The sequence below is a fragment of the Gadus chalcogrammus genome, chromosome 15 (assembly GCF_026213295.1).
Source record: "Gadus chalcogrammus isolate NIFS_2021 chromosome 15, NIFS_Gcha_1.0, whole genome shotgun sequence".
NCBI lineage: Eukaryota > Metazoa > Chordata > Actinopteri > Gadiformes > Gadidae > Gadus > Gadus chalcogrammus.
In genome coordinates this window covers 7,504,671-7,522,219 of record NC_079426.1, presented here as the reverse complement: position 1 = coordinate 7,522,219, position 17,549 = coordinate 7,504,671, and the positions used below count along the sequence as shown (strand labels likewise).

General features: G+C 46.9%; 2 protein-coding genes across 2 annotated transcripts; both read left to right on the top strand.

Annotated features, from left to right (window-relative positions):
- The first annotated feature begins 1,313 nt into the window (after positions 1 to 1,313).
- Positions 1,314 to 5,764, top strand: LOC130404593 (glutathione S-transferase P-like). Its single transcript, XM_056609409.1, has 7 exons — positions 1,314 to 1,610; positions 1,787 to 1,822; positions 3,050 to 3,156; positions 3,290 to 3,377; positions 4,756 to 4,859; positions 5,132 to 5,224; positions 5,446 to 5,764. Coding segments are annotated over exons 1-7 (618 nt in total). The 5' UTR covers positions 1,314 to 1,609; the 3' UTR covers positions 5,635 to 5,764.
- A 542-nt stretch (positions 5,765 to 6,306) lies between these two features.
- On the top strand, positions 6,307 to 17,417 carry cdk1 (cyclin dependent kinase 1). Its single transcript, XM_056609408.1, has 8 exons — positions 6,307 to 6,433; positions 6,917 to 6,959; positions 7,345 to 7,501; positions 9,407 to 9,530; positions 9,961 to 10,131; positions 10,425 to 10,588; positions 11,316 to 11,457; positions 16,460 to 17,417. Exons 2-8 carry the CDS (start codon positions 6,923 to 6,925, stop codon positions 16,571 to 16,573), a joined length of 909 nt encoding a protein of 302 aa, XP_056465383.1. The 5' UTR covers positions 6,307 to 6,433; positions 6,917 to 6,922; the 3' UTR covers positions 16,574 to 17,417.
- Positions 17,418 to 17,549: the final 132 nt, after the last annotated feature.

The window sequence follows — 17,549 nt, the reverse complement described above, 5'->3', positions numbered from 1 at the left end:
TGCAGCTAATAATACTCAAAGAGGTACGGATACAAATGCAACTGAATGCATACAGTTGCTTGTTCTCTGTGTCAAATCTACTCTATCAACCGCAAAGCAGAGCCCCAAAATTATCCTGCTTAGGGCCCCCAGGTGTACAGGGCCGGCCCTGCCCACGCTACTAGTTTTTACTTTTCCGCAGTTGTCTCAAAAGTAGCTGACTCGTGAGTCATCATGACACATCTCATTTTCATACGATCAAATAGCGGCCGCCGTGAGCTCCCGTCTTACGCCCCGTGCCCACTACCTCCGTCAGTTGTCCGTTGCCCATTGACTTTGAATGGGGACGGTCGCGCAATGCATTGTGGATCCGTCCGTTGACTTGGAGCGTTCGCCACCGTCAAAAAGTTGAAAAATGTTTAACTTTTTCGGCAGCGACGGTTCCGTCATCCAATCAGATCGCGTATGCAAATTTAAGCACTGTGACGCGACTCGGGCTCTGACGATACTGGAAAGCGGGAAAGCGGGTCTTCTTGCCTCGCAACAAGCAGGAAGAAGCGGGAAGAACCCGGCGAAGCGATTTGATTGGCTGACGGTTGCCTCTGCAAAGACTACTCCCCCATCCGTCAGCCACGCCTTCCCACGTCCGTTGACTGACGGTGCAGTGGGCACGAGGCGATGATCCGCTTTCCCGCTTTCCAGTATCGTCAGAGCCAGAGTCGCGTCACAGTGCTTACATTTGCATACGCGATCTGATTGGATGACGGAACCGTCGCTGCCGAAAAAGTTGAACATTTTTCAACTTTCTGACGGTGGCGAACGCTCCAACTCAACGGACGGATCCACAATGCATTGCGCGTCCGTCCCCATTCAAAGTCAATGGGCAACGGACAACTGACGGAGGTAGTGGGCACGGGGCGTAAGCTGGCTGCAGGTTAGAGGTCAACTGCCTGTTGTTGCAGACTGCGACACAAGACAACGGCATGCATCATAACTCTAATAGTAACGAATATGGCTACATAGATACAGTTCAGAGAGATAATGTAGCATAATGTAAGGTTCTGGGTTAGATTCCCCATGACGTCCTAACGCCTAACCTTAATGACCTGTGTCTGAACGTGGTTTTAGATTAGCTTGTTTGATAAATGGCAAAAGTATCTCCCCATCAACAATATAACCTCCAAATATATTGATTATCAACTTTTTGTTGTTTAAGTAACATTACTTTCAATGACTATAACAACTGTACGCATCTTCCTTCAATCCATTGTTATACACTTCCTGAATTTTTCGAAACCAGACAAATGGTGGGCTTTTATTGTGAAAATCCCAGCACGCTTGGTAGATTTCCGTGGCTTGACAGCGTTGCGTGACAGCAAACCAAAGCATACTGAATTCATACTGAATTCATACTTTAGACAAGGTGAACCCCTCCTCTGGTTGTTTGCTCACTCACGATGACTCGACACAAATCATTAGTGTGTGAGGGAGGGATTTAAGGAGAGAGGGAGGGAGTTGCTTGATCGTCTCATTCCCTCCTCTTGAGGATTATATAACCCGATCCCCGCTGACACACTTTGTCATTCGCCCCCTCAGACAGCGACGACAGCACACCAGACCGACTCTAACCAGTAAGTGTATAGAACCTGAGATATGTGCCTCTACATTGGGTTAAGATCATGCATGCATCTTGTTTATGTTCTGCAAGACACGTGTTGCATCGTCTGTGATTTGGTAGAGAGTGCATGATTCCACAATGTTCGGCTGTTCTCTGAACTTGAACTTCCCTCGTTTCTTTCCCCTGCAGTGCCTCCATACACCGCCACCTACTTTCCAGTCAAAGGTATTTTCACTTTATATTTTCAATCATGTTGCAAATCTGAACCAAAATGGGACGCGACCCAGTCAGCACGGTGCAGACCGTGGACCTATTAAAGACGGTGCAGAACGTTTCCGCGCGTCGTGTGATTCCGGGTTGCTCTTGTTTTGGAAACAGATTTTGTGTGCGTATTTGCAAGTAGACCGTTTGCTGTATAAAATATATCTATGTTAATATATTGTTGGATAATTTAATGTCAGGAAGATGTGTTGGTTTGTACCTGTGGTTTATGCATAACGATATTTTCAAAGCTAGGGTTTCACTTCCCGAAAACTGACTTTTGTTGTGTGAGCATTTCATGAAATAATTCGTTTCTTATTATCACCTAGATCAGCGTTTCCTAAACTTCCTTTTTGGGGAGCCATTTTTTTTAAACTACAAACCCAATATAAAAAATAGTACAGTACTATCAAAAACATGCTAATTGTTTAAAGTTTTTTTTAATGTTCATGCCGAACAGGTAGGCGTGTGTTTATGGGCAGCTATTATCAGCAGTCAATCAATCAATCAATTTGTTAATTCCTAACCTCTTAATTCCCCAGGGGAAAAAATTGGCTGGTCAAAACTGAAAATGTAGAGATAGATGCCAAATTAGTGCAAAAGTATTTCGGTAATAAAAAAAAGTTTCCTTTTTTTTTACATTTATTTTAATAGGCCTATACAATTATTTGGCGACCCAATTTAAAATTCCCGCGAACTAGTCTTGGGGAAAGAATGACCTAGATCCACTGCTACCCAAGCTCGTAACGCACTTAAAAACAAATAAACCGCTAATAATCACAAATAAATCCGGGCAAAAGTGTTATCGTGTTTTATTTTTGGAGTGTTCACATGATTCCCATCCAAAAAGTTAGATGATTAACATTCTCGGTGGACATGCTCTTCAGGGATTGGTTGGATGGATAGAGTGACTCACTGATGGCATGCAACCCTAATTAGAAACCATTGCTGTAGATCCAGGATTATAATGGCATGGGTTGTACGTATTTTTGTCATGTTTAATGTTCTAGTGATTTCCATGCATCACGCTATATCTATCGTATCGTAATACAGTATCATTTCAACTGAGCATATCTATTCCCTCGTGATCTGACCATCTTTCGTGTTCACGTTGTGTTTACATTGTGATACTACTAAGTTTAAGTCCCATCCAGCGCTCTCCTAAGTTGGTTTCTGCGTCTGTGTTTCCAGGCCGCCTTGGCGCCATCAAGATCATGCTGGCCGACAAGGGCCAGGAGCTGAAGGAGGTGCTGGTGGGCATGGAGGAATGGCAGAAGGGGGACCTGAAGGCCACCTGTGTGAGTAGACCTTCTCCGCTCCCTGGTGGACCAATCACAACCTCCAGTGATCGTTTGACCTGTATATCTTGTATGGAAGCTTTTTCTTCCCAGGTGTCTTAACCCGTGTGTCTCCTCCCTGTCGTTGTCTCAGGTGTTCGGCCAGCTGCCTAAGTTCGAGGACGGAGATCTGGTCCTGTTCCAGTCCAACGCCATCCTGCGCCACCTGGGCCGTAACCATGGTGACCAAGCATCTGTCTTGGCGTAGCATAACGAGCATCTGTCTTGCTCTTTTAAACCAACCGTAACACACGGTGGTACCACCGTGTGTTACGGTTGGTTTAAAAGAGCGAGACAAATGATAAATGCATTATTTATTCAGAATGGGGATTATGTACCTGCTGTTGTTCTGGGGTAATGTGACCGGGGGGGAGGAGCCAACACCTTGACCGTCAGGGCAATACGCGTCACAAAAGGGCCCTATTTCAACACCAGGTGTGTGACCAGGCAGCTTAACCAGTGGACTGTTACAAATGGTAGGCGGATCAATCCATCGTACGTCTGGGGGGGGGGGGGGGGGGGGGGGACACTCCCACTGGTGATGCTCCTAGCGGGTTGATCGTGTAAAGGCTCCTCCCCTCACACCTGGTGGTAGAACCGGGGCCCGTCTAGAGAGGCTCCCGCAAAAAACGTATCGGAAGCAGAAAGAAATGTATTGCTCTTCTGCAGAGCGAACTCAAATCGCCGGCAGAATTGGCAGGGCTACCCAGTCTACCATCACTAGGCTTCATACAGCCTCACACAAATGGTATGTTGGTCTTACTATGGCCCTAAAAGACAAACTGCAGGTTGCTCCGAATAGGTTAGTCAGGGTAGTGCTGGGGCTCACATCAAGGAATCATGTGGGTAAGCTCCAATTCCCACCGCTGGGCTGGCTCCCCCTGGAGGCTAGGGCAGCTCAGCTGCAGCTCAGGGTGGTCCATAATGTTTGCAATCACCGGCATACCTTTTAAAAATCACTTCATAAGGAGTAGGGATGCCCATGCTTACCACACCAGAGCTAGTAATGCAGACTTGTACTTGCCTAAGTTCAAAACAAACATTGATAAGTGTACTCTCAAATATAGTGGTGTGGTGAACTGGAATAAATTACCTTTGGAAATTAAGAGCATAGACAACTATCATTGTTTCAGAAAAAAGGTTCTGGCTCATGGTGAATTTAAATCCCTAGTGACATTAGCATGTCTTCCTCCATGTGAGCTGTTGTCTGTTGGTGTTTGTCTATGAATGCACTTTAATACAAAAAGTAAGGGTTAGGGAAGATTATTTTATATGTTTAGCCTCTCATAGTCAATTTATGATGATTGATGATTTATGATGTTTAATGTTTTGTTTTATTTGGATATATATGTCCTGTCTTGTAACATCAGGGACAATGATGGAAATAAGTGCTTGCACTTGGTCATGTTTTTCTTATACCCCTTGGATATGTATTTTATTCCAAATAAATCAAATCAAATCAAAGGCCAGAGCAGCCTCCGGTAACCGTGGTGACACTGGCCACAGACTAACCCGACCCTGAGCTGATGGCGTCTGCGTGTTGGTGTTGTCCGTCTCCAGGAGCGTACGGGAAGGACTCCCGTGAGGCCTCTCTGATCGACATGATGAACGACGGCGTCGAGGACCTGCGCTCCAAGTACATCAAATTAATCTACCAGGAATACGTGAGTGGAGACGCGCCTTAAAGGGCACCTATTATCCTCACTGGGTAGGCTGGTAGACTGATCTGTCCGGCACACATCTAGGTGGACACAACCACTTTTGATGTCAGAAGAGGCAAACTTTCAAATGGGGTTGTAACGGCTAATCACACTCGCACCTGTTGGTATAATAAGGGGCCCTTTTAATAGTTTGATACAATATGTTCAATACATTGAGTACATGAATACATTACGGTGAGTATGTGATCATGTTTTGCCTCGGTTGTTTATTTCAGGACACCGGCAAGGAAGCGTACCTCAAAGACCTCCCGAACAGTCTCTGCAAGTTTGAGAAGAGGTTCAACTCCGACTTTCTGGTCGGGAATGAGGTGAGCAGCTTTTATAATGCATGGTTTTGTGTGGAATTATTATTATTTATTTATTTTCAGTAAACATGCAAAGCATGTTTTGTGCTACCAAAATCCTGATTCGAATTTAATTTGTTTTGATTCCCATTTTAAAATAAGTTGGAATTTTGGCCATTTCCAAATTCAAGTCCTCCTTCAATCACAGCCTCCATGCTCAGTCTTCCCCTGTGTCTGGCCCTCAGGTGTCGTTCGCGGACTACAACCTGTTTGACCTGCTGTTGAACCACCTGGTTCTGTGCCCCAAGTCCCTGGATAACTTCCCCAAACTCAATAACCTGGTCAAGAAGATGTCCGCCCGGCCTAAGATCAGGGCCCTGCTGGACTCCGAAGCCTTCAAGAAGATCCCCATCAACGGTAACGGGAAGCAGTGAACCCACCACTGGACCAACTGTCAACCCTTCGTGTTCAATGACATCACTGCATAACTCATGCTCTTTTATAAACCATCGACCAATAAAAAAGATTTACTTTGTCTCTATTCAACTTTGACTTTACTTTTGTGTGTGTGTGACATGTGTGTGTGTGAGTGTGAAAACAATGAAATGGTCATCTTTTTAATGATCATGCACAATGATTAATTTAAACTTCCATTAGTATGCAAAGTGACATTTATGCCTATAGTTCAAATATTTTTTTATTAAACTCAAACTTGTTGAGGGGAAACCTACATGAATTCATATAAAATATAATTATGTAAATAAGGTTACAAGGCAACTATTTATATAGCATCATACGTTCCAAGCACAAAATACAAGTGGCACTTTCTGGCAGCATTTGCAACGGCTGTGAAGGAACTTTTGTGGTTGTGTTTAAACTTATGTACAAACGCATCGATAATCACATTGCATTGGGATGACACGTGTTACACTTGAGTGGGGTAACTAGGGCCTGACGTATGATCGAAAGCGGTGAAACTCGTATTACTGTATTTACGGTAGACCTCAAGCCAATCGCGGGTCTTCTTCGCAGGTCACGGGGACGACGCTCCCCTTCTCTGATTGGCCCTTTTGAAAGGCATCGGGACGGCCGATTGGCCTCTTTTTTTGAACCATCGTTGGCGGCGTCCATTTCATACCAGTCGTTAGATTAGAGACGTCTAGTTAGAGGACTCTGAGTCGTTACATTGCTGATTTTATCCTGTTTCTTCACTTCATCGAGTCTCAACCGCAGGTAACTTCATTTTGTTGCTTTAATACTTTCTGGTTAGTTGTGTGTCGTTAGTTGAATGTGTTGCAGACGATGGCTGTCGCTGTGAAGATAAGACTTCTGAAGTGATTAATAGATTCCATTAATATGAAATCTGATCACTTTAGTTAAATCCGATTGTTTTACAATAAGATCTAATGAGTTCACTCGGATGGATGTAAAATGAGACCTGATCAGACATTTAGTGTGTGTGTGTGTGTGTGTGTGTGTGTGTGTGTGTGTGTGTGTGTGTGTGTGTGTGTGTGTGTGTGTGTGTGTGTGTGTGTGTGTGTGTGTGTGTGTGTGTGTGTGTGTGTGTGTCATTAAGTCAATCCAGTCCAATTTCACCCGTCTGCATCATCTTAACTAATGTGTGGGACAGCAACTCCATGGATGGTTGTGTGTCTTGAGTGTTGTTCAGCGAGGGTCTCCTGCTGATGTTTCACCGTTGTGTCTGCTTTATTTCAGTAAGCTATGGATGACTACCTGAAAATTGAGAAGATCGGAGAAGGTAAGGCCCGACGCTCGTCTTATTATTCAGATTCATTGACACTCAAGCGATGCGTTAAACATGGGTGGGTTTGAGGTGACTGACTTGTCATTCCTGTAGATAGTACTATTATATGTATTTTACTTCCTCTTATACATTTATTTTAAAATATGGTGTTGAAGTTTGAAGGGTAGTGTATAAATATTGCCTTATAATCTTATTTAAGATCCTAATTAAGTGACATTGGGATGTTCAGGTTACCCAACTCGAACATGTTTGCGTAGTCATCAACACGACTGAATTATTGTATTTTCTTACGATATGATATCCCTTCCACCCGGACAGATGACAATTACACCACTGCAACAGTTTATCCTTACACCCACACTGTGTTGGTGTCTTCCAGGGACCTACGGCGTGGTCTACAAGGGCAGACACAAGAGCACGGGCCAGATCGTTGCCATGAAGAAGATCCGCCTGGAGAGCGAGGAAGAGGGGGTCCCCAGCACGGCCGTCCGTGAGATCTCCCTGCTCAAGGAGCTCCAGCACCCCAACGTGGTCCAGTACGTCCCCCCCCCAGACCCCCGGTTCCAGCGCACTCGAGCTAGTTTCTCCTGGGCTTCGCTTTGCGTAGATGTGTGGGTACGGAGGTCGGCTCTGATTCAGAGGCTAACGTGATTAATGTCGATCCGCGGGTGTCTCTCCCAGCGACCCGGACGGTAGAGCAGGTGGCCCTTCAAGCCTTAGGCCCAATCCCATTTCTACCCCTTACCCCTTCCCCTTACCCCTCCCCCTTGTTTTGAAGGGGTAAGGGGTAGAAATGGGATTGGGCCTACGGCAGCGTTACGGCTGCGGCACGTCTTGGCCGCGGTCACCGAAGCAGATAGGTTCCACTCTAATCAATGAGACCGTTTCCACCGGGCGCGGCTGCAGAACGTCTCAGCAGCGTCCCAGGAGCGGCTCGCCGTGCCACGGCGCTATCATTCCGTAGCATTTCTATTTTTGCCGCAAGCCGTTGCTGAACCGCGTCAATTTCAACAGAGCAGATCGAGCAGGGCAGGAAGTGAAAAAGTAAAAGCCATAGAGCATCCGGTCAATTTTCAAAATAAAACACAATACTCAGCTCATGTAGCCTATCACAACTTCACATCAACATTATTACGTCATGACCGGTGGCACCAGGTCAACAGTCAATCAATCAAAGGGTCTCAGAGGGTTGGCAACATGGACGATGAGAGACTCATTGTCGAAGTTCCGCAACATTAAGTCATTTATGTACCAAATTATCCTTTTTATAAGGACAATGGCCGGAAGGACAAAGCGTTGCATTTAATTGCAGTAGTTTTGGGAGTGGAAGGTGAGTACATTAGGTTTAGGATTATCGCAGCCGTTCCGTGCCGCAGCCGTAACACGGACGTAACGCGTCCGGTGGAATCCCGGTGTAAGGCCCAATCCCATTTCTACCCCTTCCCCTTACCCCTTCAAAACAAGCGGGAGGGGTAAGGGGTAGAAATGTGATTGGGCTTTAGTCTTAATAATGCGGAAAACGCTTAGCCGATCTCCGCCGACGTCATTGGTCGAAACCAAATAAACAAGGCGAATGAAACTGAATCGCTCTTCACTGAGGTCTGAGCTCGTCCGCCGTCAGACTTAAGATGTCAATCTGAAGCCTGACTTGTGAGACTAGTCACTTTATTTTTTTCCCATGTATCTTTATAATGTAAAGAGGATGGGTTTCGCTGCAGAAGTATGATTTGGATCTCGTGGACCAGAAGATGGAAACGATAAGCCACTGACTCGGCAGGCATCTATGAAGATACAAGGAGCAGTTTGTTAACTACCCAGCTCCTGTTTATTCTCGTCTCAGCTCGGTAACAAGCAGCTTTTTCTAAACGGAGCTAATAAATCAAAAGCCACCGAGGAGACGACTTTTTGACCAGAGGTGATTAATGCGCTGCCCGCTGTCCAAGTCGAACCAACCAGCAGAATAAAGGCTTCAGTCAGCTTCTTGACGCCAGGGTGCAGAGGAGGAGGAGGGACGCTGGTCGTGGATGGGTTGTCGACACGGATCTGCAAACGGAAACCGTAGTCAACGCAGACCCGTTCACCGGCCTCGTTTTACATCCACAGGAAAGTGAAACGAGTCCCCCCCTCCCCCCCGTTGGACAAGTGCAGTTCAAATGATTTAAGATCTGCTGCATCATTTGTGTGTTGGTGGAAGCGTTGTCATGGCAACGCTATCCATGTGTAATTCAATATTACGTAATGGAGTGGGAAATTAAAAACCTGATGAACAACCTGTGTGGTGGTCGTCCTTGCGGTGTGTTAGAGCAGTCTCTCTGGACCGTCCTGTGGGAATGTGAGGCCTTCCCTGCGTCTGCCGTGTCTCGTTGGGACTTCAGGGTGAGCGCGTCCGTCCGTCCGTCCGTCCCCCACTAAACATCCAGGACTCTTTCTCTGTGTGGCAGGCTACTGGACGTCCTGATGCAGGAGTCGCGCCTCTACCTCATCTTTGAGTTCCTGTCCATGGACCTGAAGAAGTACCTGGACTCCATCCCGTCCGGCGAGTACATGGACACCATGCTGGTCAAGGTACGCCTGGGAGAGCCATCTGCCCCGACTGGACCTTAGCCTGGCCCGACTGGCCCCTAGCCCCTTACCGGCCCCTATGCCCCCTAGCCTGGCCCGACCGGCCCCTAGCCCTCGAATGGATCTCCTGTATTCACAGCGAGTAGAGTAGTAGAAACAGATGCAGTAATCTGAAGGAATCAATCTTGTTGTTGGTTTATTGATTTTTGTGTGGATTTAAAGCTAAAACATTTATTACACAGGCCTGTTTTAGTGATGGTTTTACAGGCGAGTGTTCCTTAAGGCTCTCTCAGGTTTTCCATTTTCTTAGCGAGCGATGGACTAGTCATCTGCGGATGACATCATCATGTCCAATAGGATAAATAATGTGTCGATGGAAAGCTTGGTCCAGTATGATCCAGCCCTTCACACACGCCCCTCTCCCCCCCCCCAGAGCTACCTGTACCAGATCCTGGAGGGCATCCAGTTCTGCCACTGCCGGCGGGTGCTGCACCGTGACCTGAAGCCCCAGAACCTGCTCATCGACAACAAGGGCGTGATCAAGCTGGCCGACTTCGGCCTGGCGCGGGCCTTCGGCGTCCCCATCCGCGTCTACACGCACGAGGTAGGCGGGCCCAGAGCCCTAGGAGGGCGGAGCTACCGGGTCGGAGGCGGGCCCAGAGCCCCGGGGTCGGGAGGGCGGGGCCTCGGAGGCGGGCCCAGAATTACAGAAGACACCAAGAGTGTGTGTGTGTGTGTGTGTAGATGGGTGGTAACCATAGAAGACTCACCGGAAGAGTGCTAAAATACAACGGTGCAAACTGCTGCGTCTGTATACAAGACATGGCCCTCAGTGACGTGACCGATGGCGTTCTGATGAAGAAGTTGTGCCTCTGTGTGCGTAACCCCCCCCCCCAGGTGGTGACCCTGTGGTACCGGGCCCCCGAGGTCCTGCTTGGCTCGGCGCGCTATGCGACGCCGGTGGACGTGTGGAGCATCGGCACCATCTTCGCCGAGCTGGCCACCAAGAAGCCCCTGTTCCACGGGGACTCGGAGATCGACCAGCTCTTCCGCATCTTCAGGTACGGACCCCCCCCCCCCCCCCCCCCCCCCTCCTTCGGTCGGCACGTGGTGGACGAGCCCGCCAGAGCCTCACGTGTTCTGACCCGTTTGTACCGGGCAGCATGTGACTCAGGAGGTAGAACGGGTCGGCTGGTCACCGGAAGGTTGCTGGTTCGTTCCCCGGCCCCTCCGAGTGTCGAGGTGTCCCTGAGCAAGACGCCTCGCCCTAACTGCTCCAGACGAGCTGGCTGTCGCCCTGCGTGGCTGACTCCGCTGTCGGAGTGTGAATGGGTGAATGGGAGGCAGTATTGTAAAGCACTTTGAGTGACCACTTGTTAGAAAAGCGCTGTTTAAATGCAGTGTTTTGGGGTGGGTTCCTTCGGTCAGAAGGGAGCCAGGCGATGTTCCTGTAATTCTGACCACAGCCGTGTCTGTACCCTCCTCGTGAGGTCTGGGGCGTTCTCTAACGTCCGACTGTCTGTCTCCATTCACTTACATTCCATCCCGAAACGTTGCACTAAACTCACTTTTAAGTTGTCCATTAATGATTCAATGTCCAACATTAAAAGTCTTACATTAACACAGAAAACGTATTTATTAAACAAATTACTCTGGATGAAAAACAAACATTTTCTCCCATGCGTGTGTGCTTCTGACTTCATTGGCTTGTCCTCTCTCTCCGTCTCTGCCCCTGTCCCTGTCTCTCTCTGTCTCTGTCTGTCTGTCTGTCTCTCTGTCTCTCTCCAGGACCCTCGGGACCCCCAACAACGACATCTGGCCAGAGGTGGAGTCCCTGCCCGACTACAAGAACACCTTCCCCAAATGGAAGGCGGGGAACCTGGCCGCCATGGTGAAGAACCTGGACAAGAACGGCCTCGACCTGCTGGCTGTAAGTAACCACGGCGATGACGGGGTCTGCTCCTAATCCCAGCTGGGCTCTCATTGGCTGGTTCTAGGTCCCCTCTTGCAGGGAGGTTTTCTGATTGGAGTGAGTGGTTTAGCCCGGGACAGACGGGAGAACGGGTTCAACGCGTAGATGTTCAGACTAGGGGTGTGCCCGGGTACACGTGTAACCGGTTAGTCAATCGTAACCCTTTAGGTTATGATTGACTAACCGTAAATCATAACCCTTTAGGGTTATGATTTACCATTGTTTCAATGGGAATCGCGACGGTCTATACTTTCAACATAAAGTTTACATATTTATAATTTGAAATTCGTCCCAGCCTTTATACCACAGATACTAGGTGAAACGAGTATATGCTATAGACTAGGGTCTATAGCATATAACTGCTTTTTCTGATTACAGTTTAATGAAACAGTAAGCTGACAACATCCTAATTAACACAGCAACTGCAAATGAACCACACGGAGATAACCATGGCAACCGGTCAAACTAATTTCTTTCTTGCGATCATTCTGCTCGTGCATCCGCCGTGTTGATGAACAAATAATCCCCCTATAGCGCGACTGCAGTCCACTTAAAAAGATTATAATAATTCAAACAGAGCTCCGTCTCCCCACAAACTTATATTGATTGAGTCTAAAACAGTCTCCACGATTCAGCCAATGAGAGTACCTCAGCAGGTAGCAATCGCGTTGCCATGGCACATGGGTAAACAAATGACAACAAATGACAACGCACCACCACACAAGCTAACTAACGATCGCTGTAGGCTTCAATATCATGCAAGCACTTTATGTTTTCTTTTTATTTTGTTCTACCACACAATTGCATGCTTTAATAAAGTATTGTTTTTCCTACCATGGAAAGGGTCGTTTTCCGAGCGCACAGTGACTGAAAACTTTTTTTCGTTTGTTTTAACCCCCCTCGTTTCCACCGTGTGGTTCGGTGCGGCGCAGCTAAATTACGGCTGGCGTTTCGACCGCCGACGGTACTCTTATGGAGGCTGTGAAAAATCCTTTATTGGTGCCGGTACCCAATACTTGTAAGCAATGGGGGGGGATGGGGCAGAAACCTGTGAGATTCCCTGTCAAATTACGTAATCTGATTTAACGAACGAATCAAACGAAAGAATCGTGATAGTGAACGGTACTGAAAGAACTGATTCCCGGGAAAATAATCGTTTTGCCCATCCCTAGCGCGCACCCCTCCTCATCTTTCATATATAAAATTGCTGTTTTTATTTTCAAGCACGTGGGGTCGTCAATATCACCGTTTCAATGCAACTTCCTTTTATACTACTTTCAGTTGGTTTCATTGAAGCCGTCTGGTCAACCTCTGATAATTCAATACATCGTAACTAATAAACCTTACTTCAAACCATTGAACAAATCTACACACTTGTTTCTTCAATAATATCTAAACGCAATTTCGATAGCTTTTTATACTTTTTTCCGAATTACAGTTTTAGTTTCTTACCTGCATAGTTTTCAGTTGCTCTCATTAGCCGCGTTTACATGGACACATCTGGGGCCGTATTCACACAGCATTTTATCTTACCGCTAGGAGTGCTCCTAACTCGCGCTAAAACATTTTACGTAGGAGTTTTTTCTTAAAAGTTATTCACAAAGCCGCTGAGACCTACTCTTACTAAGGATGAATCACTAAGAGTGACGCGCCGTTGCTATGGATTACGTCAATTCTCGTGCACGAGTTTAGAAGCGGTCAGTTCGGTGATTGGTTGTTCAGACGAGCCCACTAAATCACAGAAGAACAAGGAAATAGCCTAGGCTAGAAATGAATTCCTATTAAGTAGTTATAGTGCAGTTAGCAGAATACACGCATGATGACAATTTTGTGCAGACCACGATAATGACGTTGTAGCCTGCACGTTCAAGAGAAAGAGAAAGCAAACAATAAAAATACGTAAAATTTAAAAGAAAATAAATGTTATGAACTACACAAGTGTTGACTGATTTGTGCCTAGGGGTTTACCTAAAATGTGTTTTCAAAGTGATCCCTAAATGCCGGTCCACTCGGTTCCACACTGTCAAATTCATTGTCATGTTGATCGCCATCATCATCATCATCATCATCATCGTCTGGCTGTGGAATGTTCTTCTCCTTGCAGAGGTTGTGTAGAATGGCACATACAGTGATGACTGTGCTTGCCCTCTCTGGGATGAGGCGTATTTCGCCGTGGAGGACATGAAACTGACGTTTCATCTGCCCTATTCCTCTCTCCACAACATTTCGTGTATGTTTGTGTGCTGTAGCATATATGGAGGAAAGCAGTAAACAATAATAAATATGGATTCAACAAATAAAAGGCGTCAAAGAGCCAATACGATGTGTTTTACGCATAGGACTAAGCGTAATCTGCGTAATCACTTACATGTTATGCTTAAACTGTGCTCCCGGCTGTGGATTGAGGTAGGGTGTCTAGAGCCACGTCTTGCATGGATAGTCACTGTCACCCAGCAAGTGACACCCGACTGGTACATCTCAAAAAGCTGCCTCAGACCGCTCACCATTAAAATGCGCGAATCATGGGTAGCTGAAGATCCAGGCCACTTTGCAACAACATCCAGTAGGCTATGTTAAAATTTGCATCAAAAACGACCTGCGTGTTGATGGAATGCACTTTCTTCCTATTGGCGAACACGTCCTCTTCTTTTGATGCCGCAATTATTTTTATGTGCGTCCCGTCAATAGCACCGACCACACCGGGCATACCTGCAATTGCCATTAAGTTGGCTTGGATCCTGTGTAATTGTTGAATGTCCAAAGGAAAGTTTATGGCACGGCTGACTGATGGTTGCGATATTTTTAAATCGTCGGCATTGCAAAGTTGCAATTCCCCTGTTGCTAAATAACGTAGTGTTGCTAAACATTTTATTTCGGGACTAACCGGATTATTCCTGTTAGTCGGGGATGTTATTGCATCGCGCACTAACTCCACAACAAGTTTAAAACCCTAACATTTCGTCTCGCAGGCATTTTACGATTCTTTGCGAATAGGTCTTACTGAGTTAGGAGTCCTCTTGAGGACTTTTAAGCTCTCCTAGACTTAGGTGCTACTTTTAGGCCTAAAATACTTTGTGAATTGCTCTTAGTGAAAAAAGTTAGGAGTCCTAAATTTAAGAGTGACACGCCCAATATTTTTAGGTGTTACTCCTAAATTTGCCAGTTAGGACCTACTTTTAGCCCCAAGATCCTTTGTGAATGCGGCCCCTGATCCGCATAGATTTCTATGCAGAATAGAAAATGATCATATATACGCCTCATTCGGAATACAATTATCTGTTTGGCATTGAATTCTATGCCGAATAGAAGAGGTGGTGTAGTCCGTTTTAATCGACATGTATACACTTATTCCGAATAGATTGGGGTTTAACTTAGAGCAGCTGCTGTTCCCAATTGGTCCACTGAGCTCCGTCGTTACTTTTATGTACACCGAACTTGACCGCTGTCAAGGAAAGTGGATTTATTGCCTGATTCACGTCTTTGTTCGTAAGTAGTCCGGTTGCTAAGCGACGGGACATGGGTGTTTATTAATGACGTGTTCGCGCATCGTAATGTCCGCGCGCGTCCGAGATAACTGTAAATGAGTAGGGTACTACTAGTACTTTTGCAGGCTGAACGTTAAAATACTTCTTAACTTAGAGAGACCACTCTCTCCCACCAGTCTTGGCTGCGGACTCGCATTCAAATTCCTCTTGTTTGCGGCGGAGGTGGGGGTAAATATAAAGATCGGACGTAGCTGTGCTGTCCTCCTTCTTAATTGAAGGAGCAGGCAGAGAAAAGCTCTCTCCTGCTGTGCTTTCATTAAAATCAAATTCACAATGCCAAGTAGTGATTATTATGACGACGCCGGTCCAGAGATGTGTCAAGTGTGCGCGAGAGACATAACGGACACTTTTGTTACTACAGTACATTCGGATCACATTTTAGGAACAGATCTAGTCCGCATAGAAATCTATGCGGATAAGATGTGCCATGTAAACGCGGCTATTGATTTCCGTTGACGGAACACGCGCGCAAGGGCTCCGCCATTCTCTTAACAGACAGACAGACTTTTTCAAAGTGACATGCCGTGGAGTGTGATGTCATTTCTCCGTGCGAGCAGAACGGTAGGTTTCGAGCCCCTCTCCGCTCTTAGCAGTGAGTCAATACGGCAGGTCAGCGCTACAGAGTGCGTTTCCACCGGTGCCAGTTAACTTCAATTACAATTTGCGGTGCTTTTTAAGCTGTAAAAGTAGCCAGCACATCACAGCGCTGTTTTTCCGGCAATAAAATAAAAATAAAATCGCCTTTTCGGCAACTTGAGATGATCGACTATGGAATCCATCTATCGTCGACAGTTGATAGAATCGACCATCGGCCTATCCCTATTGTGATCCTCACACGGCGCTTCGAAACATCATGATTTTTACAAAATATTTTTTTTTAACTTGAAAAAGTTTTTTTTATAATTGGGCCAATACGCTAGAAACTGGAAATCCTTCCTGCATGTGAACGAGGTTTACACCTCTCTCAGCCCGCGTGGCTACGCTTGGTTACCGTAACCATGGCACCGTAACCCGTGGCGTTGCCAGGCTGTCTGATCGGCCGCGGGATCCGACGGGGATCCGACGGGCTGTGATCTCGCGGGCTGTCGAGGGTTCTAGCTCCTCCGGTTCTGGCCTGTGGTCGGGAGCTGTGTTTTGGCTCGAGTAGGGTTTGAGATCAGACCCGGCCTTCTGTAAACACGGAGGATGTTTGAACAGCAGGGCGACGTTCGACTCAGAGGAGCACTCTGAACGCGGAACGGCCTCGACTTACTTGTCGTATCGCCGCTGCCTCGTTGGCAAGGCAACACTCCCATCGGTCGTCGGTGTAAGAGGATCCTTCACAGACCGGTTTTGGCAGGATCAAATACAAAGCGCACCCCCCCAACACACACCTGTACTCGTTGTCTAACACGCTGTCACTCCTCTGTCCGTAGAAAACTCTGATCTACAACCCGCCCAAAAGGATCTCGGCCCGCCAGGCCATGGCCCACCCCTACTTTGACGACCTGGACAAGTCTACGCTGCCGGCCAGCTCCACCCAGATCTGAGCCCCGCACCTCCACCGTGACTTGAGCACCATACCTCCACCCAGATTTGAGCCCCCTACCTCCACCCAGATTTGAGCCCCCTACCTCCACCCAGATCTGAGCTCAGCTCCTCCACCCAGATCTGAGCTCAGCTCCTCTGCCCAGATCTGAGCCCCCCCCCCCACCTCCAGCAAGATCTGAGCCCCCTCACCCCCACCCAGATCTGAGCCCCCTCACCCCCACCCAGATCGGAGCCCCTCACCCCCACCCAGATCGGAGCCCCTCACCCCCACCCAGATCGGAGCCCCTCACCCCCACCCAGATCGGAGCCCCTCACCCCCACTCAGATCTGAGCCCCCCAAGCTCCACTGAGATCTGAGCCCCCCACCTCCACCAAGATCTGAGCCCCCCACCTCCACCCAGATCTGAGCTCTATTCAGCACCGCCCGATTCTTATCGCAGCCCCTACCGGGACTGAGCCCAGCTCCTCGCCTCGCAACCTTGTTTCTTTCAATGTTTTTGGAGTATTCTTGTAAATATTTTAATGGTTGTTTGTTTCATAACCTAGTAAAGTTCCTTTTTAACCATAGCCGCTGTGATTTACCTGTTTCTGATTGTTGGTTTGGCCGATTGGTTTAGAAATGAGTGGTTTTCACATATTTGTTCACGTATGGTTTTCACGTATGGTTTTCACGTATGGTTTCTTCTTCCACCAGTTGTAAACTAATGACAAGCCTAAGGAAGATGTCTGCACTAGATCAACCTTATATCCATGATCTGACGAGACATCCAATTAAACACTCCGTTAGATATTATATTGGGGTTTCATAATTTTGGTAATATTCATTTATATATATATATTTAGATCTTCATTAATGATTTACTAAAATGCTATTATTTTGTAAATAATGATAATATACAATAAATATTATGAATACAATAACTGTTCGGCAACCTTGACGTAAAATTAAATGTTATTTAGTTGATCTATTATCAA

Coding starts and splice junctions, on each gene's coding strand:
- LOC130404593 (XM_056609409.1), top strand. Junction 3,378..4,755: donor CCACCTGGGCCGTAACCATG/GTGACCAAGCAT, acceptor GTCCGTCTCCAG/GAGCGTACGGGAAGGACTCC. Junction 5,225..5,445: donor ACTTTCTGGTCGGGAATGAG/GTGAGCAGCTTT, acceptor TCTGGCCCTCAG/GTGTCGTTCGCGGACTACAA.
- cdk1 (XM_056609408.1), top strand. CDS start 6,923: ATGGATGACTACCTGAAAATTGAGAAGATCGGAGAAG. Junction 9,531..9,960: donor TGGACACCATGCTGGTCAAG/GTACGCCTGGGA, acceptor CCCCCCCCCCAG/AGCTACCTGTACCAGATCCT. Junction 11,458..16,459: donor ACGGCCTCGACCTGCTGGCT/GTAAGTAACCAC, acceptor CTCTGTCCGTAG/AAAACTCTGATCTACAACCC.